Genomic DNA, 18320 nt, shown 5'->3' with positions numbered 1-18320 from the left:
GCTTCAGTTCCATCCTCTGAGTCTGGTTCTGCAGAAAGTCTCTGATCTGGTTCTGGTTCTGGTTCTCCTCTACTCGCTCATGCAGATTGTTGCTCTTCTGGGTCAATCTGTTTGCAGATTACTATTTCTTGTCGCTGTAGAAATAACGTTTTCTTGAATTGCTGTCCCCCCTCCGTCCTCCGTCCCCGTCCCCATCTCCGTCCCTGTGTCTGCAGGTCTACATCACCTGCCAGGGCCCCGCGGAGCCATGACCGGCAGGAGCCGGTCCGCCCCGGGCGTCTGGCGCTGGCTGCGTTGCTTTGCTGCCTTGCTGCGCTGTTTCCTTGCTGCCTTGTCGCTTCCCTTTCTTGTTGCCTTGCTACCTGCCTTATTTTCTTGCTACGAGCCTCGCTGCCTTGTTTTCTTGCTATGAGCCTTGCTACTTTGTTGCCTCTTTCCTTCACTGCCTCGCTGCCTTGTTGACTCGCTGCCTCGCTGCCTTGTTGCCTCATTCCCTTGCTGCCTCATTTCCTTGTTCCCTTGCTGACTTGTTGCTTTGCTGTCCTGTTGCTTTGCTGCTATGATGTCTTGCTGACTTCTTGCCTGGCTGCCTTCCTTTTCTGCCTTATTGCTATGCTACCTTGTTGCTTTACTGTCTTGTGGCCTTGCTACCTGCCTTGTTGCCTCCCTACCTGCCTTGTTTCATCGCTGCCTTGTTGGCTTGCGGCCTTGTTTCCTTGTTGCCTTATTTCTTTGCTGCATCACTGCCTCTCTACCTTGTTGCCTTGTTGTCTTATTGCTTTGTCTTCCTACGTGCCTTGCTGCCTTGTTGCTATGATGTCTTGCTGCTTTGTTGCCTTGCTGCCTCCCCACATGCCTTGCTTCATCGCTGCCTTGTTGCCTCTTATCCTTGCTGCCTCGCTGCCTTGCTGGCCTGCTTTCTTTTTGCCTCCCTACCTGCCTTGTTGCCTTGTTGCCCCCCTACATGCCTTGTTGCCTTGTTGCCTCCCTACCTGCCTTGTTGCCTTGTTGCCTCCCTTCATGCCTTGTTGCCTTGTTACCTCCCTACATGCCTTGTTTCATCCAGTATCGCTCTTCATGACGGAGCCTGATTTGCTGAGCGGGGAGGGACTTCATCCCACCCTCCCCGCTCAGCCAATCAGGGGGCAACCTGGCCGGCCACTTCCATTTTGAGGAGCAGGTCTCACGAGTGCCCTCGTGCGGTGGGACGGTGGTATTGCACCCCCATGTCTGGTTTCCCTCGCTGTGGCGGCTTGAGGTGAGCAGCCAGCTTGTCTTGGTTTGGGGCCATAAAATGGTGCTGGCCTCGTGAGGGGGGTGGGGAGGGGGGGGGGGGCACCGCCCGCCCGCCCGCCTGCCCGCCCTCCTCCTACATGTCCTCTCTGAGGCCTGACCAGGATCCGTGACCCGGATCGTGTTTGATTTGAGTTCCTCAGAGGAATATTTACATCCATGCGTCCAACAATCAGGTTCTCCACGCTCTGAGCAGAGCACCATCAGTTCCACTGGTTTACCTCAGGACTCAGTAAACTAACATGAGGTCCAGCGAAACCATCTGGACCATGAACTGGGAACTTTCCCACTTCCTCACTGCGCCAGCGCTCCTCTGCTCTGATTGGCTGGTTTCTCTCCTGTTTCTCTCATGGAGGCTGACTGAGAAGCTTCTTCTCGTTCTCATGCATGGAGATTGAAACAGGAAAGTCGAATAAATCCAGTTGAATGCCTTCAGTTTATTTTTGAAAATGAGCCAGCGTGATTTTCATTTTGTCGACAGTGTAATTCATTAAATACATCATCAGACAAAAGAGATCATTTACGCACATGTTGGGCAGAAACTTGTTTTGTTTTGTAATTCCTACTAAAGCCCACAGAAGCTGCACTTTGTCTCATTTTCATTATTCTGGCATCAGACAGACAGAAACTTTCCACTTCAATCCTGGAAGGAACCAGACTGAAACATGAAAAGGAGGCGTTCAGCTTTCTACCTGTAGCGAACCCAGCCGGACGACAGTGAAGCTTACTGATGTTTAACAGAAGTATTTATCTCCATGACTTTAAACTTTCCTTCTGGAAACACCGTAAAGAGCTAGAAAGAGAATGAACAGGCAACACACACACGCAATAAAAGGCGATGAACATGTATAAAGAAACAACACATTTTATAGAAACCTAAATTCTTAAACAGAAACGAAAGTTGATCCAGCTTCTGGTGACGTTAAAGCTATGCTGTCTGTCCGTTCTCCTCATCCCGAGACCTGTCCATTTACTTCAAGCAACCGTTTCTATCAACGCCACACTTCCAAAACAAAAGCTCAAACATAAACTATGCCTTCAAAATAAAAGCATGGAGGGAATGACAAAATGGCAAAAACGACATGAAAAAAAATGACAAATGATATATCACAGATCTGTTTGAAGAGTCAGTTACTCTTTGATTACAAAATAACCAACTTTGAGGAGATCTACTGGATCCTGATGTGACTCTAGATTCCTCCTGGACGAAGAAACAAAAGATGAATAAATCTGAGAGACGCAAATGATGAAAGGAGAGAAATCAGACCTGACTGGTTCCTTCTCTGTATTCAACCCATCATATCTGGTAGACTTTTCAGTATGTGTGCAGGGTTCAGGGTCAGGGACCCTCAGGGACCCTCAGGGGCCCTCAGTGGTCACCCATGGGACTCGAACCTCAGAACACCCAGTCCCATTCTGCGTCTCTAACCACTGACGCACCGCGGCTCTCCGGTGAACTAGAGCAGAGTTCTTCAGGTCTCAGTCGAACTCAAAGGTCGGCAGACGTTGGTACTGGGTTCTGGACCTGCTGGATCTGGATCTGATCCTGTAGATGAGCGCCACACAGACCAGCAGGCAGCCCACAGCCAGGACCAGGTTCAGGACCAGGCTCAGGGACAGGTTCAGGGATGGCTTTGGGGACGGGTTCAGGGACGACTTTGGGGACGGGTTCAAGGACAGGTCTGGAACTGTCACTGGTGCTGAAATAGAACAAAACAAAACACCCAGGTGATGTTATCGTTGCTGGAGCAACAGATCAGCTGATAAAGCTCTGCTCAAAGGTTCCTGGACATAAAGCTTGAGACAGATTACGTCCGTTTAGTTGGCACATTTTCAAAATTCAGTTTCAGTTGCTCCGAGTACCGTTGTCACATAAACCGACCCTCAAAACGCTGTGAAGGTTTTGCCCAAGTGGGTAACATTCGTGACGTCACCCGTTTGTTTCTATTATCATCAAACGAGGCTCCCGACGAAAAAAAGACAGTGAGGGGGCGGGGCCGGAGAGCGACAAGGGGCGGGGCTGACAGAGCCCAGGACTGTGGCGTTCTGCTGTGAGCTGCTTCCATGGTGTTTCATATCATTTACTTGTCAATAATAACGTTTACAGTGTTTATGCATTTGGCCAGAATCCCAAGCAACACCGGGAACGTCCGCCGCCGCGCCGTGCCGGCAGCTAGCAGGATCTTGGCTCTCTTCAGGGATTCACAGCGCCGCCGGGCCGCCGCTCAGCGCTGACAGCAGCCGCAAGCGGCGCTCTGTCCCCAGCCAGCCAGCACGGCCAGCCAGCCCCACGGTGCTCCCCCCCGGCCGCTCGCGCTGTTTTCTCACGGGTCGCGGCACTTTCTCCACGCCGCTCGTGGTGTTTTGTCCCGGTTAGCAGGGCTAGCAGCAAAAGCTCTTTCTAAAGAAGGGTCCTGTTCCCCGCTGTGTCATAGCGCACTCGGATAGGTTTTTTTTGTTGTTTGTTTTTTGCCGCGGCGAGAGCGCAGATTTGCATTTGCACCAACCTAGTTGATGTAAACGACATTGAAATATAGTAAAATATTTAATAAAAACTTAATAAAAACTTAAATAAAAAATTTCGAGGAGTTGGGGTTCACGCTGACGGAGATGCCGAAATGAATGAATGACCTGAGGGAATGAGCTGAGTGTGTACCAGGCTTAATATGAGGCGCTGGACAGGACTAAAAACACAGACATCCTCCATGATTCACACTAGAACTGCCAGCATTCTTACCCCCCCCTCCAAAGGCCGCAGCGCTCAGCCAGACCGTCACACATTTTGCAGTGTGTTTTGCAGAACCACACCAACAGGTTGTTTTTCTGTAATCTGATGTATTAGAAATTAAGATAAATAAACAGAATATTAAGCCAAGAGGATCAGCAAACCTTTTAATGCCTCACGTCGTCTTTATTAATGCCTCTTTAATTTTTACGGTGCGCATTTCAGCAGCGTCACCTCTCACTCACACTCCGCGCACTCGTTTCCCTGATAAACACACACACACCAACACACACAGAATAGTTGTATTATTAACCGTCAATAATAATCAAGATCATATTAAAATGAGTAAAATAAGTCTCCCCGGCTGCGCACCAGGACGGACACCTTCCCACACGGTCCGTCCTCACCCTGCTCATTTGATTCTGGGACTGCAGGCTCCACAGGACAAAGGGATTTATTCAGAAAATATATTCGTTCTAAAATTAATTTTTGGAAACGAGGAATACATGGTTTGCTGTACTTTGATGGAGGAAATAATATTTTACCTGAATCTGTAACTGGCCCCTCTGGAGACGCTGCAGGGCTCCTGCTGTCCTGCCGACCCCCCCTCACTGACCTCCTTGCTAAAGCTTCTTCCACCTTATATCTCTTTTTATTGTCTTTCTTTTGGGATTTGGTTGATATTTTTGGCCGTCTGTCTGATTGTCTGCTGTCAGAGCGAGCTCCCTGTTCAGATGCCGCATATGAACCAAAACAAATCAATCGCAGAAAAAGAAGTGCGTCTTTTTTAATCTTTTGGCGGGGAACATAGGACCCTTATGTGGAAAAAGGGTCCTATGTTCCCCGGTCCATACAAAGCGAGGAACATCGGACCCGGGGAACATCGGTACGCTCCCGCCTGAGGCTGCATTAAAAGGTGGACAAAGCAGCCTGGATCCAAAACAAAGCAGCACCGACGAGAGCCAGGAAAACAAAACCTGGTGCTGCTTAAAGTTTTCTGAACTTTATGTTCAAAACACAACCACTCAGAAAAAATGATTTGTTTTGGTGAACACAACACATCGTATTTACTGTTAACACTATATATAAATGCAGAAATTACAGAAAAAAACTGGATAACAAAATCCTTTGAGGGTCTTTTTGAGCAGTTAATCCAGGAACTAGTCCTGGTTACAATGAATCAACAACTAACTAAAACTAGTCAACAAACTGGGTCACTGTGGAAAGTAAAAATTGATGAGAACATAATCTTAATGTGAGACTCCTTAATGTAAACCTACTGAAAGCCGCTAGAAGAATCTGTCCATCATTCCAGAGCAGACCTGTCAATCAAGTAGCCACGCCCCCTCGTTATGAAAAATTTAACGCTCTATAGAAAATTCAAAAATTATATATTTTCAAATGGACCACCTGATCTCTCTTCCGGACCATGAAATGCAATGAAAAAAACAACTCTGAACTATAGAAACTCATCCGATCCAGTTTTATAGATGTTTCATTTTGAATGGGAGTCTATGGAGTCACAGCCTTTTTGGAGCCCCCCCTGGTGGACGCTGTGATATTGCAAGTTTTTGACACTTCCGGGTAGACTTCATGTTTTCAGCCACATGTCCAGCCCACTTCTATATACAATCTGTGGTTTTGCCTGAGAGCATCCTCACCCTCGTTGTCTGAAGCCCTCAGGCGCAAAGGACCCTGGGAAATGAAGTGGCTGCTGGTCTGAGCCCCGGCCTCCCTCCTGCTGCGACCGCTTCCTGATTCCAGGCATCCCTGAGAGCAGCGGGTGTTCGGCACGCCGCTCTGGCACAGGAGCACCGAGCAGGTGATGTAGACCTGCAGACACAGGGACGGAGACGGGGACGAGGACGGAGGACGGAGGGGGGACGGCAATTCAAAAAAACTTTTTCTACAGCCACAAACACAAAATACCGTAATGGCCCGAATATAAGACGACTCCGATTATAACACGACCCGTATTTTTCAAAGATCATTTTGTGGGAAAAAAAAATGCTGAAGACAGTAAGGTCACTCATAAAACAACTTTTAATTATACAATTATTATAAACTCAAAAACGCACAACTGAGATAACATTTCACAAGATAGAAAATGAAAAAAATATATTCTGTTTCTCAAACTAAGAAACAATAAGCAACAAATAAGAAGCCTCAAGGGGTCCAAACTGCATAAATGATGTAAGTAACTTTTCAGTGCCTTCAGCTGAATCAGGCTCTGGTGGTGGACATTCCGTCTTTCTGTTTTCAGAGACGTCTTCACTCACCCTTCTATCAGTCTCTCCTGGCAGTAGTTTGATGACTCTGCTGCGTTGATCACCATCAGTTTAAAGTTGGTATCATAACTTCGCCTCTGTTGTTTGCTCAGTTGTCCAGCGTTCAGCCCCTTTGTTCCAGATGATCCGCCATTTTTCATCAGATCATTTGATCTCATTTCGTCACTCCACTCGCTCTCTGGTCAGTGATACTTTGGCTCCTTCTAGCTGCGCGGATGCGTATTGACCATCTACCGTAAGTCCGCGATTATAACACGACCCCACTTTTGAGGATGCAATTTCTGGAAAAAAACATCGTCTTATATTCGGGCCAATACGGTAGTCATCTGCAAACAGTTTGACCAAGAAGAGCAACAATCTGCATGAGCAAGTAGAGGAGAACCAGAACCAGAACCAGATCAGAGACTTTCTGCAGAACCAGACTCAGAGGATGGAACTGAAGCGAGGTTCTGGCAGAACTCTGCTCCCATCAGTGAAAGATCCTGAGGAAGTTTGATGAATCTGATCAGTTTGGACTTCAGTGTCTTGCTCAAGGACACTTCAATAGGTGGACAAATGGGGAATCAAACCTGCAACATTCTGACTGAGAGCTGATCTCTCTACCAACCGAAGCAGCTGATGGCTGGAGGGAGGGTTTGACCCCGGAGTGGACGGATCTGGACGTTACCTCATCGTGAGCACCGATGAACTCAAAAGCCTCCATCCCGAACTGGAAGACGGACCCGGGTCCGGGGTAGACCTGCACGGTGGGATCCCTCACGCACCTGCAGCAGAGCAGCGATCAGGGTCCAGACCCTCAGAGAGACGCCGGTCTCTCCGCTGAGCTCACCCACCCGTCCTCCATGATGGTGTAGCTGACGCGGGACTCGGGGTTGTCGTAGGGCGTGGCCCTGCAGGACTCCACGAACAGCTGGGTGTCGGGGATGGAGGAGGAGGCCTGGATCTGCATGTAGACCATCTGCTTGAGGGACACCTCCACCGGGTAGCTGCTGCCCTCCACCTGCCGTCTGAAGAGCTGGCTCTGGAAGAACTCGAACTGGAAGCTGAAGCTGCCGAAGCCGCTCTGGCTGAAGGCGTACGGGTTCTTGTGCCGGAACCCCAGAGTCAGGTTGGCTTTCTTCGGGTAGATGCAGGAAACGGCGATGTGGATCTCTGGCTTTCTGGTGATAATTTCTCTCAGGTCGGCAGACGTGATCTCATTCTTGAAGGTGATGGTGGCTTCGTCTTCCTGAAAGAATCAAACAGTGGAAGCAGATCAAGTAGAACTCAAAGGGAACAACAGTTATCTCCATTAGCCAGGCCCAGCACTTCCAGAATATTTCCAATTTTCCCTGATCCTGGCTGGAAGTGTTTTATCCTTACAGTTTGTGCTAAAAGTAATCAGAAAGCTGTGATTTTAAGACCTTTGATTTTCCTGTTTTCACGGCGTTTCTTGTGGAACCGGTCACTGAAGCCTGTTCCGCCTCAGTAGTGCTCTGGTTCGAGTCTGAATAGTGTTTCTGTAATGATAACACCACCTCAGGACGTCCTGAGTCCGTCCAGCGCTTTGGGTTCGGGTTTCGGGTTTGTTCAGGTAGCTCTGTTCAGGTGTAGCAGCCGCTCGTCTGGAGTGTCAGTTCAAGTTGAAGGATGGTGGAATCTTTGCTCTCTTCCTTCTCTACTCTCTATTTAGTTCTTTGTGCCTGCCTTGAGAAGGCACAAAGACAACTCTCCTAGCCGGGCCTTGTCCAGAGTCAACATTTTAATATTCTTCTGACGGGAAAACTTTGAAAACTCGTCCCGCACCATTTGGAGCAGCACCACAAAAGTCACATCGAAACGAGTCTAAATTCCGGGAACAGGGTTCTCTGAACTTTTCTCGGCATTCCAGTGAAAAAGAACCGAGAAAATTGCCAAAAAACGGCAACTCTTTCCCATTCATTCCGGATGAGTCGCCCAAAAAATTCATCCCCAAACAACTCCACGGTGAGTCGCCATGCTTTCACGTAGAGATGTATTTAATATCTCAAAACGTCGGCATTTTTGTCCTCTACACAGATGTGAACATCTCATTTCAATATCTTTTAATAAATATAAATGAGCCTTCAAGTATGGAGAGAATTTCAGCCGTTTTTGTTTTTATAATGGGTGTGTATTGGAGAGGCTCTGGATTTAAAGCTATAGTGCAGGGGTCCTCAAATACAAATCTTGAAGGTCCACATTTGTTTGTTATATACAAGCATGGGTCCGGGCTTCAGCACCCTGTGGGGGTGTGGGGGGGCTGCGCGAGCGATACCGAGGAATGCCGAGCAGTGCGGTGCGATGGAGCGTGCTGCAGAGCGGCAATTACACCTCGCACAGAGCAGCGCGGCGCAGAACGGTGCTCACACGGAACACGGAGCGTTTAAAGAAAGATTTTTTTCTTTATTTTTTTTTTTTTCCATACATTTGCCCTGGGTCCGCTAATTGAGGAACCCGGCTATAGTGCGTAACTTCGGTCGCCCTCTAGCGGAATTCTGCGTTCTTACAACAATAAAGCCGGCGCTTCCACATGACGTACGCCCAGGTGTCCCGGTGTCCTCACTCCCCCTCTCCCCCCCAAACGCTGCCACAGTGATTCGCGTTTCCACAGCGCGAATCACCGTTGAAAACGGTTTTTATTCTGTGTGAATAAGGACAGCTGGTGAAAAAAGATGGATTATTCTGATGAGGTAATTATTGTTTTCTTTAATTTTGCCACAGAAACGCAAACAGCTTATCACAAACGGGAGACAAGGTGCCTGCTAGTTTGTAACTGACAGGTCAGTGGATGAAAAGACCCAGAGGTCGTCAGCGGAAATCATTTGTTGTCCGTTGGTCTCCAGTAGCTGCTTCTTGATGAAAAACAAAGTGTTACACACAAAGTACAGTGTTTCCTGCATGAAAAGAGTTTGGCGTGGGGGAGATGGTGGGGGGTGGGGGTGTGGTGTTGCTGCTAACGCTGCTAACGGCTAAAACCAGGTGACTTCGGCCATATCTGTAATATTTTCATAAACCGCGCCCGCCTCAGTACATGGAGAGGCGGATCTCTAAGTATCTTTAATGCCCGGCTTTCCTGCACCGTTAGCCGGTTTCTAGACCGTTTTTCATCCCTTCGGGGAGAACATAGTTGTACTGCTATGACCAGTACCCAAAGGTCAGAAGCTGTGTTCACACCGCTAAATGCTTTCCGCGATTTTGCGTCAAAATACAATTGAAAACAAATGGGAACGTGCATTCTACCGGCGACGAGACACGACGCGTCGGGCGCGGCGCATTGTCACAACACATTGTCGCGACGCGTCAGACGCTTCTTCGCAGCGCGTCAGGGCGATGACATGTCGGCGACGCGATTTTGCTAAGCGTCGCGATTTTGTGTCCGACGCTGAAGTTGGGAAATCTGAACTTTGGCGTGTCGCGATTTTGTGGCAAACCAATCAGAGAGCGTGTCTATGGTGATGTAGGTCAGGGGGCGGGGACCGGTGAAAGCGACACTCATCCTGGACGTCCTGGAGCAACTAGTGAAACTTGTCAAACTCCGACCGTCTGTGGATAATATCGTGCACCCAGGAACCGCATCCTGTCCGCCAACGGCGTCGTTGTCTGGCTTTATGAAGCAAGTAAAGCCAAGCCACCTGCTCACGCTCAACGGGGTTAGCCATGATGCTAAGCTAACACAGGCAATACGGCAGGAAGCCCCGCCTTCCCACCAGATGTGACGCATTTGACGCGTTCGGTGTGAACGCGGCTAAAGGGCCCGGCGTTGTTTAGCTTCGGACCTCAAAATTGATGCGCGTTAAACTTCTCGCGTTGCCGCAATTTTTGACACAAAGTCGCGTTTGGTGTGAACACAGCTAGAGGTCAAATCAGACTGCCGTCACCGGATCTGTACCTCGATTTGAGTCCCACAGGCGTTCAGGCTCAGGAGGACCACCAGGTGCGTTGCGTTGGAGCGTCTCTCCAGGCTGCAGGACGCGTCCCCGGCGTCCCTCAGACGCAGTCTGTCCTGGTTGCGTCTGATGGCAGCGTTCTTCTTCACCTCCACCCTCATGGCGGTCTGGGAGCAGGTCACCACCGCCTCTGAACAACGTAAAGATGCTTGGCTGTGATCACAGTAAAGAGCAGGAACGGTGAAGCTGAAGCGACTGTCCGAACCGTAGCGGCTGACTTCCACCGTCACGCAGCGCGGCTTGGACTGGTACAGCCGGTCGGACCTGCAGGGGACGGGACCGAACACACTCTTTTAGAGGTGTGCTTCAATATGTGCCACATCTGTCGGCCTAAAACATTGAAAAACTCACCCGTCTCTAGCTTCAGAAGTGAAGCAGACCGGATAATAGCCGCCGAGATCACGAGCCGCCGGTTTCCACCTTATGACGTATGATCCCGAGGAGACGAAGTGTTTCATAATGCCTCCCGGTCCGATCACAGCCAGGTCGCCGATCCTACAGGGGGAACGATGAGCACGATCTAAATAAGACTCCGACCCAGCTGGATGACAAGTCCTACAAATCTGGACGTCTCATGGTGATTCTTACGTGGCGAAGCGTGCCTTCGATCGGACTTTGATTTCGAGGAGCTGGCCAACAGATGCAGGCAGATTCATCCCGTTCTCTGGAGTCGGTGCCAAGAAAACTGGGAAGTAGAGACCATCGAGGCAGGAAGGGGCATCGAAAGAGTCCACTGAGAACACCAGAGGACAAACGGTGAGAACCTCGGGAAACCTGCGGACTGGAAATGATCAGAGCCAGAAGAAGGTACCGTGAACCGTGAACTGAAGAGGGATTTTACTCAGAGGAGGAATGGAAGTCAGATAATACGATTCAGCTGGACTGGTCCGATCGGACAGGCTGCTGGTCCTATCAGCTGGAGCAGTGGGCGGAGCTGGTGTGGTGGTCCTATCAGTTGTGATGGAGGTTGGAGGTGGTGTGGCAGTGGTTGGACTTGATGTGGTTGCACTGATGGCAGTTGGAGCAGATGAGGACTTGGTCCAAGATGCTGTGGTGGTGGTTGTTGGAAGTGCTGTGGTGGTTCCATCAGTTGTGGTTTTGGTTGGAGGTGCTGTGGAGGCGGTTGTAGGTGCTGTGGTCGTTCCATCGGTTGTGGTGTTGGTTGGAGGTGCTGTGGAGGCAGTTGGACTGGATATGGAGGTGGTTGGAGGTGCCGTGGAGGCGGTCGGAGGTGCTGTGGAGGCGGTCGGAGGTGCTGTGGAGGCGGTCGGTAACCCCGACCTGTTCCGGACGAACCGCTTGCTCCTCGCCGCTGACGGAGGACGTTTCAGGGTGAAGTATCCCTGGGAGTAGTGGAGTTTGATCTCCATCTCGGGGAAGTCCTCCACCATCAACTCGACGGGATGGCGTCCAGCCGCCCCACTGGACGAATACTCCAGAGAGCAGGAGTCCTGGCAGACATCAGACACCGTCACACACAATACGCTGAAGTTCAGCAGGATCGCTGAGCAGCAAAAACAATCCGGCCTGTTCACATCTACTGATTAATGACAAAGGTCACCTGGAGTTTGGTCAATGCTGGGAAAGTTACAGAAAATAAGAACTTTACCACAGTTGGTGGTTACTCTTAAATACTTTGAGTCACAGGAAAAAGGTATAAATTATATCTTTCAGTCCTTCATGATATTCTTTTCTTTCAGAATCACCCCCTGGATTATTGCAGTTTTGTAAAGATTGATTCACTCATTAAATCCATATGAAGTTACATCAGAGGAGGAAGATGCTCTATAATCTGATGTCAGAGGAGGAAGATGCTCAATAATCTCTTCTTGTAGTTTCCTCTCACCTGGTCCAGGGTCAAACCGGCTGAACCGCCGCACATGCCACACTCGTCGCTGCCGGACACCGTCGGCACTCTGCATCTCACCCGGTCACCGTCGGGATCAAAAACCAGCAGTCTGAAGGTGCGGGGGCAGTTCCTGGTCACCCTGGAACACAGTTCTGCGTCACGTGACGTGGTCGTGTTGTGCGTCTCCATAGAAACCAGGGAAACTCTCCTGACACGCTTACCTGACGACGGGCAGCATGGCCGACACCGGCGGGCGGTTGGATTCCTGGGTGTCAGACCGGATTCCCAGGTCAATGTGCGCCATCATCGCCCAGGCGGCAGAGGAGCCCCGGACGTTAGGGGTCCAGGATTCGCCGCCGCGGCGCTGGTCCTCTGGAGTCGGGTATCCCAGAGCGATGGGGTGGTTGAGGGGGAGTTTTATCAGGACCCTGGACTCTACGGCGCACCAACCGGAACCTGAGGACACCTCGGAGACGCCGTTGTCCACCTCGGAGCCGCAGTCGCCGTACAGACAGGCGTAGGGACTGACGTGGCACCGGGCGGCGCTCTGCAGGCTGTGGACCTCCACCTGGACGGAGACGTTAGGACATGTCCCCGTTAATCTGGGTCGATTTAAAGCCTCTGCAGCGAGAAACAGTGTTGAGACCAAAACATAAACCTAGTCAAATAAATAAAAGGTGTAATTCATCACAGTAACAGAAGACCTGCAGGTCAAGGATGGGTCTTTAGACGGGACTTCCACCATGGGGGGTCCAAAGTCTGGAGCCAACCACAGAGAAAGCCCTGTCCCCCCTGGGTTTTTTTTTTTTTTTCCATATTTTATGTATAGCTTTTTCAGTTTTAGATACACACAAAACAACGTACACACACATAACACACATCAGATGCCAGTTCAAAAAAAAGAAAAAAACAATAGTAATAATGATAATAATAATAATGATAACAATTAAATAAATTATATGTATGTGTATGTCTATATATATATATATATATATATATACATATATACACGGGCATACATGCATACATACACACATATATATATACATAGATACACATATACGCACATATACATACATACACATGCACATGAGCAAATGTAGATATCCAAACATGTGGAAAATTAAAAATAGATACCAAAGCCAGTCACTTCAAGCCATATTCAGAGAGAGCAGAAGTCTGCCAGGAGACCCCTGTGACGATAGGAGCAAGAACGGCGTGGGAGGATCGAGGCCATAGAATCAAAACAAGATAATCAATTTCTGATTTGTGCAATGAAAGGACCCCAGATCTTATAAAACACAGGTTGGGCTCCAGCCAAACAGTAGCGTACTTCCTCAAGGTAGATGCAGGAAACCATATCATTTAACCACGTTTTGAAACAGGGGGGTGAGGGCGACTTCCACTCTCGCAATATGACACGTTTTGCAATAACCAGACCACATGCAAGGGCCTGTTGTAGTGCTCTTGGAAAAGACAGGGTATGCTTAGAATGACCGAGAATCACCGGTAAACCATCAGGGAGCAGTTTTCTGTCGAATACATTACTGTAGAAATTAAAAACACTATCCCAAAAAATCCTAAGCGCAGGGCAGGCCCAGAAAAGATGACCAAGCGTCCCATTGGCAGACTTGCACCTGTCACAGGTCGGAGATACGGTGCGAAATATGCTATTTAGCTTAGTCTTAGAGAAGTGGAGGTGATGGATAACTTTACATTGGATAAGTTGAAGTCCAGCGTTAACCGAGCAATCTTTCCCCCTGCCTAAAGCACCAGTCCACAGATCATCTGAAATATCCTCACCGATATCGTTAATCCATGCCTCTTTAATATGTGAGGATGGGACACCGGGATGAAAGAGATCAACAAAATGAGAGATTATATGTTTTGACGTCGGAGATCCAGTCAAAAGAGCATAAAAGTTATGTTGGCTGGGCTTCGACTCGAGTTGATGAAAAGATTGTTTAACGAAATCTCTAATTTGGAAATATCGAAATAGATGATTAGATGGGAGATCAAACCTGGCCTGCAATTGTGAAAATGAAGCAAACTGATTATCAATATAGAAATCTGCAATAGTGGTCCCCCCTGGTTTTAAGTCCGGCTCTGGGCACCAGGAGCTGCAGCTTTGACCCCCCTAAAGGTCGTGACGCGGAGTTCTGGACTAACTGCAGAGGACAAACGGCTTTGAGGGCGACGGCCGAATGAAGAGCGTCAGTCGTCCAGTCGGCGTGTCCGAGACGTCAGTTCAGAGGGCCGGACCCCCACAGGGGCCCCCCTGAGCCGGGGCCGCCGGGGGAACGGTGGAAGCCCACCAGTGGGGGGTGCCTCAGAGTGCAGGACCCCTAGAGGGCCCTAGTCCGGCACGCCAGACTGTCTCCATGCTCAGCGATTCATGGGGAAACAGTCTGGGACGGCGCCGTTTGAATCTGACTTCTGCCCGGCAAACTTCTGTCTGTCCAATCACAGCTCACGAGAGGCGGAGTTAGTGATGCGTCTAGGGCTGTCAAAAATAACACGTTAATGGTGTTAATTAATTTATGTAATTAATCTCGTTAATTTTTAACGCAGTTTAACGCATGCGCATCATGACAAGCCTCACCTCTACCAGCGGGTGGCGGTAGTGCACCCGCATGGAATGCAAGCTGCCTGCAAGCTGCCAGCAACCGAAGAAGAAGCCTCACCTCAGCCTCGGCTCGTCCATGCTTCACATGTACGTGTTTCCGCGTCCGCGCGCCCCCGATGCCACGCCTTTCTCCCCTTTCTCCCAGACTGCTGCGACCTGCGCGCAGCGCGGTCTCAAAATCTGGCTGCTGCGCGGACGTCCGCGGATCGGGCCGCGGACCCTAGCGGACAGGAATTCATGACGATTTTTCCGTCACGTGGACCAACGCGCAGCGCACACCCACGCGGACATGTGAAGCTGGACGGGCAGCAGACAGGAGGCAGAGGAGGCCTGGCGTCAACTCATTTATCAAAACAGAAGAAGAAAGCAATATGGAGGGAGATCAGCCGGCTGCCTCATTTTTAATCAAACAAGTAGAATCCATATGTTGAAGCAGTTTTCTGTTTCCCACACAAAAAGGAAGACTGGCTAAGAATGACCTGTTTTATTGTGTAAGAAAAAAGTGTGGTATCTCTTAGTTTTACTTTTCTTGTGGTACTACATTTGTTACAGACCTGAAAATGTAACTCCTGCCAAAAACCAACTGTAGAGGGACTGCAGAGGGAGCGCTGCACACACACACAGACAATATGTTATGGTGTGCATGTTTTAGTTTTTTGAATATTTATTTTATTTGGAGCCTTAAATATAAAACACATCACGTGTTAAATATATATAATCATGTCCTGTCGTTTTTTTGTTAATGCAATACAGGAAAAAAGGGCATATTTCAGACATAGTTGAAAGTTGGGATTATTTGTGATTAATCATGATTAATTAATTTGTAAGCTGTGATTAATCTGATTAAAAATTTTAATCATTTGACAGCCCTAGATGCGTCATATTTTACCCCCACCCCAAAGCAATCATGGTGGCGGTTGCAACACAGCGAGGTTTCTCCACGGCTCTGTCTGAAGTTTTGATGGAACTGAATTTTTCACTGAAACCACAGCGAGAATCTGCTCTGAGGGCTTTTCTTTCTAACCCCCAAATTCCACCGGACGGCAAAGTGCCGCACCACGTCCCAGAAGCCCCGGTGTTACAACGGATCACCAGAACGTCGGCATGCGCCACGGCGCTGGTGATTCGCTTCAGGTCGCTGCTTCTAAACGGCGCTGCGCTCCCGGTGTGCGTTGACTGTAGGAACAAGACGCCGGGGCGGCACAACGCTTTAGCATCTGGTGGAAATTGGGGGTAAAACGGATGTAAAACTACCTGCCATGATCCCGTGTTTTGGACCACAAAACGACCACAGCGGAGCTGCGTACGTCATTGTCATGGCATCACGGCCTTGTTTCTTGGATCGGTTCTCTCCGCTCTATAGTCCCGCCTCTTGTTGCCAGTTTGAAACGCTGCCCCGATGGCGCCGTGCCAGACTGTCTGTATGTGTGGAACACATAAAGAAAGTCAGTCTGGCACGCCAGTCTAAGAGGGCCCCCCCAGAGCCGGGGCCGCAGGGGGAATGGTGGAACACTGCCAGTGGGGGGTGCCTCAGAGTGCAGGACCCCCTACGCTACGCGTCACGGCCAGGTCCCGGAGCCGGGGCCAGAGCTTTAGAACCCGGGGGCGATGGGTTCTGAGCGTCCAACTGCCGCCCTGCTGGCGAAGCTGCTGGAGAGACCCTGTGAGAATCTCACACAGTACAAACGTCACAGTGCAAAGCATGATGGGATTGATCCCCTGAGATGAATGGGGCCACGTCTTGGTGAACAGTAATCAGATTACTTTGTTCAGTGTTCGTGTAAACTTGTCATCAGCGCAGCCTCTGGTCAAGTTAACGTCTCACAACCTTTTGAAAACGACGTCCGTTTCCATGGAAACTCAGGAACACCGAAAATGACGTAGTTTTCAACTTGTTCCACTAGTCGGTGCTGCAGGGTTTTGTAAAGAAACAACAAAAACATGAGCAGAGTACATTAACACTGGAGAATCTTCTGATCATGTGCAGAATCGCTGTTTCCTCGGCTCCATGGAGACGGACCCCGAATATTTTCGCCCGGTTTGCCGTTGTCATGGAAACAGACTCCCCAGAGCGCCATGGAGGTTCTCCTTTTCCCTTGCCCTGCTCGTGGAGTGGAAGAGGTTCTGTTACCTGGAAGGTTCCGTCCGAGTCCCTCCCTCGGGGCACGACGGTCACGGAGCCCCCCAGGTGCCGGTTCCCCGGGTCCCGAACGGACGCCGTGGCGACGGCGATCAGAACGAGGAGACGAGACGCCATCGGGGAGAGCCAGACGCAAATGAAGGCGTCTGCTGAACGGGTTCCTCAGGCTCCGGGCTGACGGTGCGATTCTGCTGACTCATCACGGATATCGCTCATGAGGACAAAGGAATCGGGCGTGACGGATCTCACTTCACCGCAGCGGTGACAGAAGGTGTGAACGTGATGTACAGCCGCAACGACTGATGACGTGACGACAGCTCTGAACACCTGGATCCAGAGAACCGGACTGGAACCAGGGTCAGCTCGGAGCAGGAGACGCAGTCCAGACAGGATCCAGGATGCAGCGGTGGCATTCAGAGCCCTATCGAGCAGTGTCTCGGTCTGACCAGCAGAGGGCGCGTTGGCTGCTCGGTGTGTTCGGAGATGGTCTGAGAATGAGAACACACAAGGAAGTGAAATTAACACATTAAAAAATTAATCTAAGATTAATTATAGCACACTTGAGTGGCGATTCAATGTGAATTAAAGGTTTACAGTGAAGACGGCCTCGACCAACTCGGCCCCGCCCCCGGGATACAGTCAAGTCGGCCCCATGCAAACTTGCGGGGGGGGCTCTGAAGGGGCCAACTTGACTGTACGCTTCTTACCAACTCGACCCAAAACCTCTTTTTAACGGGTGGTCCGATACGCACAATAACCCGTCAGCTGTGTGCCCGTGTTGTTTGCTCTACGATTCCCACAATGCCTTGAGGACCAGTCACATGAGCAAATGTAACCAATAAGAAGAATTCAGTCAGAGTCCTGATAGCAGTTTACGATCACATCCAGATTTTTTTCTTTTATTTACAATTTCTGGACCGGAATGCATGTCACACATTCTTCATCAACCATGAAAATCAGACTACCAAAATGTAACCCAAAACTCGCAATAAACTCTGTGTTGACCACAAATGAAATGATGAACAGCACCTGGCAAGTTGTTATTTGCTCTTTCTCAGTCCAAAAAAAATTAAAAATCTCAGAAGTCCTCAGCAAAACAAAATAAGCTGTTATTTTGTCCTTTTCAATGTCTTTGAAGAAAGCAAAGAAAAATCTGCTGGCAAGCAAATAAAAAAATAAGGCACCTTTAAAGAGCTCTTAAAGTTATTTGCACGTGCAAAGGAACACAGCTGTGTAGGTGTGTGTGCCTGTGATTGCCTGGATTGAGCAACCAGAGATGGCAGGATGTAAGCTGGCAACTCCTCTCCTCTCCTCCACGACCGGCAGGAAAGATGCTGACAGTCCTCCTCTGGCAGCAGTGCAGCTACCAGCAGAACCTCTCCACCGTCAGCGGGACACATGCACAGCAATCCTCACCAGCCACGACGGAACAAACAGCAGAACGGCTGTATG

The 18320-nt window shown here is 49.6% G+C and overlaps 1 protein-coding gene across 1 annotated transcript; it reads right to left on the bottom strand.

Moving 5' to 3' along the window:
- Nucleotides 1–2772: 2772 nt before the first annotated feature.
- On the bottom strand, nt 2773–16985 carry LOC115389057 (uncharacterized). Its single transcript, XM_030092478.1, has 12 exons — nt 16860–16985; nt 12324–12670; nt 12100–12241; nt 11065–11704; nt 10842–10986; nt 10605–10748; nt 10459–10517; nt 10196–10383; nt 7140–7534; nt 6974–7070; nt 5680–5851; nt 2773–2993 (listed from the first exon to the last, which is right to left on the bottom strand). Exons 1-12 carry the CDS (start codon nt 16983–16985, stop codon nt 2773–2775), a joined length of 2676 nt encoding a protein of 891 aa, XP_029948338.1.
- Nucleotides 16986–18320: the final 1335 nt, after the last annotated feature.

The sequence above is a fragment of the Salarias fasciatus genome, chromosome 1 (genome assembly GCF_902148845.1).
Source record: "Salarias fasciatus chromosome 1, fSalaFa1.1, whole genome shotgun sequence".
NCBI classification, from domain to species: Eukaryota; Metazoa; Chordata; class Actinopteri; order Blenniiformes; family Blenniidae; genus Salarias; species Salarias fasciatus.
Note: the sequence above shows the minus strand (reverse complement) of the source record. Positions and strands in the feature narration are given on the sequence as shown.

Excerpts from the sequence above, each read along its gene's own strand:
- LOC115389057 (XM_030092478.1), bottom strand. The coding sequence starts at position 16,985 with ATGGCGTCTCGTCTCCTCGTTCTGATCGCCGTCGCCACGGCGTCCGTT. Across the intron at positions 12,242-12,323 it reads GCCATGCTGCCCGTCGTCAG|GGTGACCAGGAACTGCCCCC; the intron begins GTAAGCGTGTCA and ends ACTGTGTTCCAG. Across the intron at positions 5,852-6,973 it reads TCATCGGTGCTCACGATGAG|GTCTACATCACCTGCTCGGT; the intron begins GTAACGTCCAGA and ends CTGTGTCTGCAG.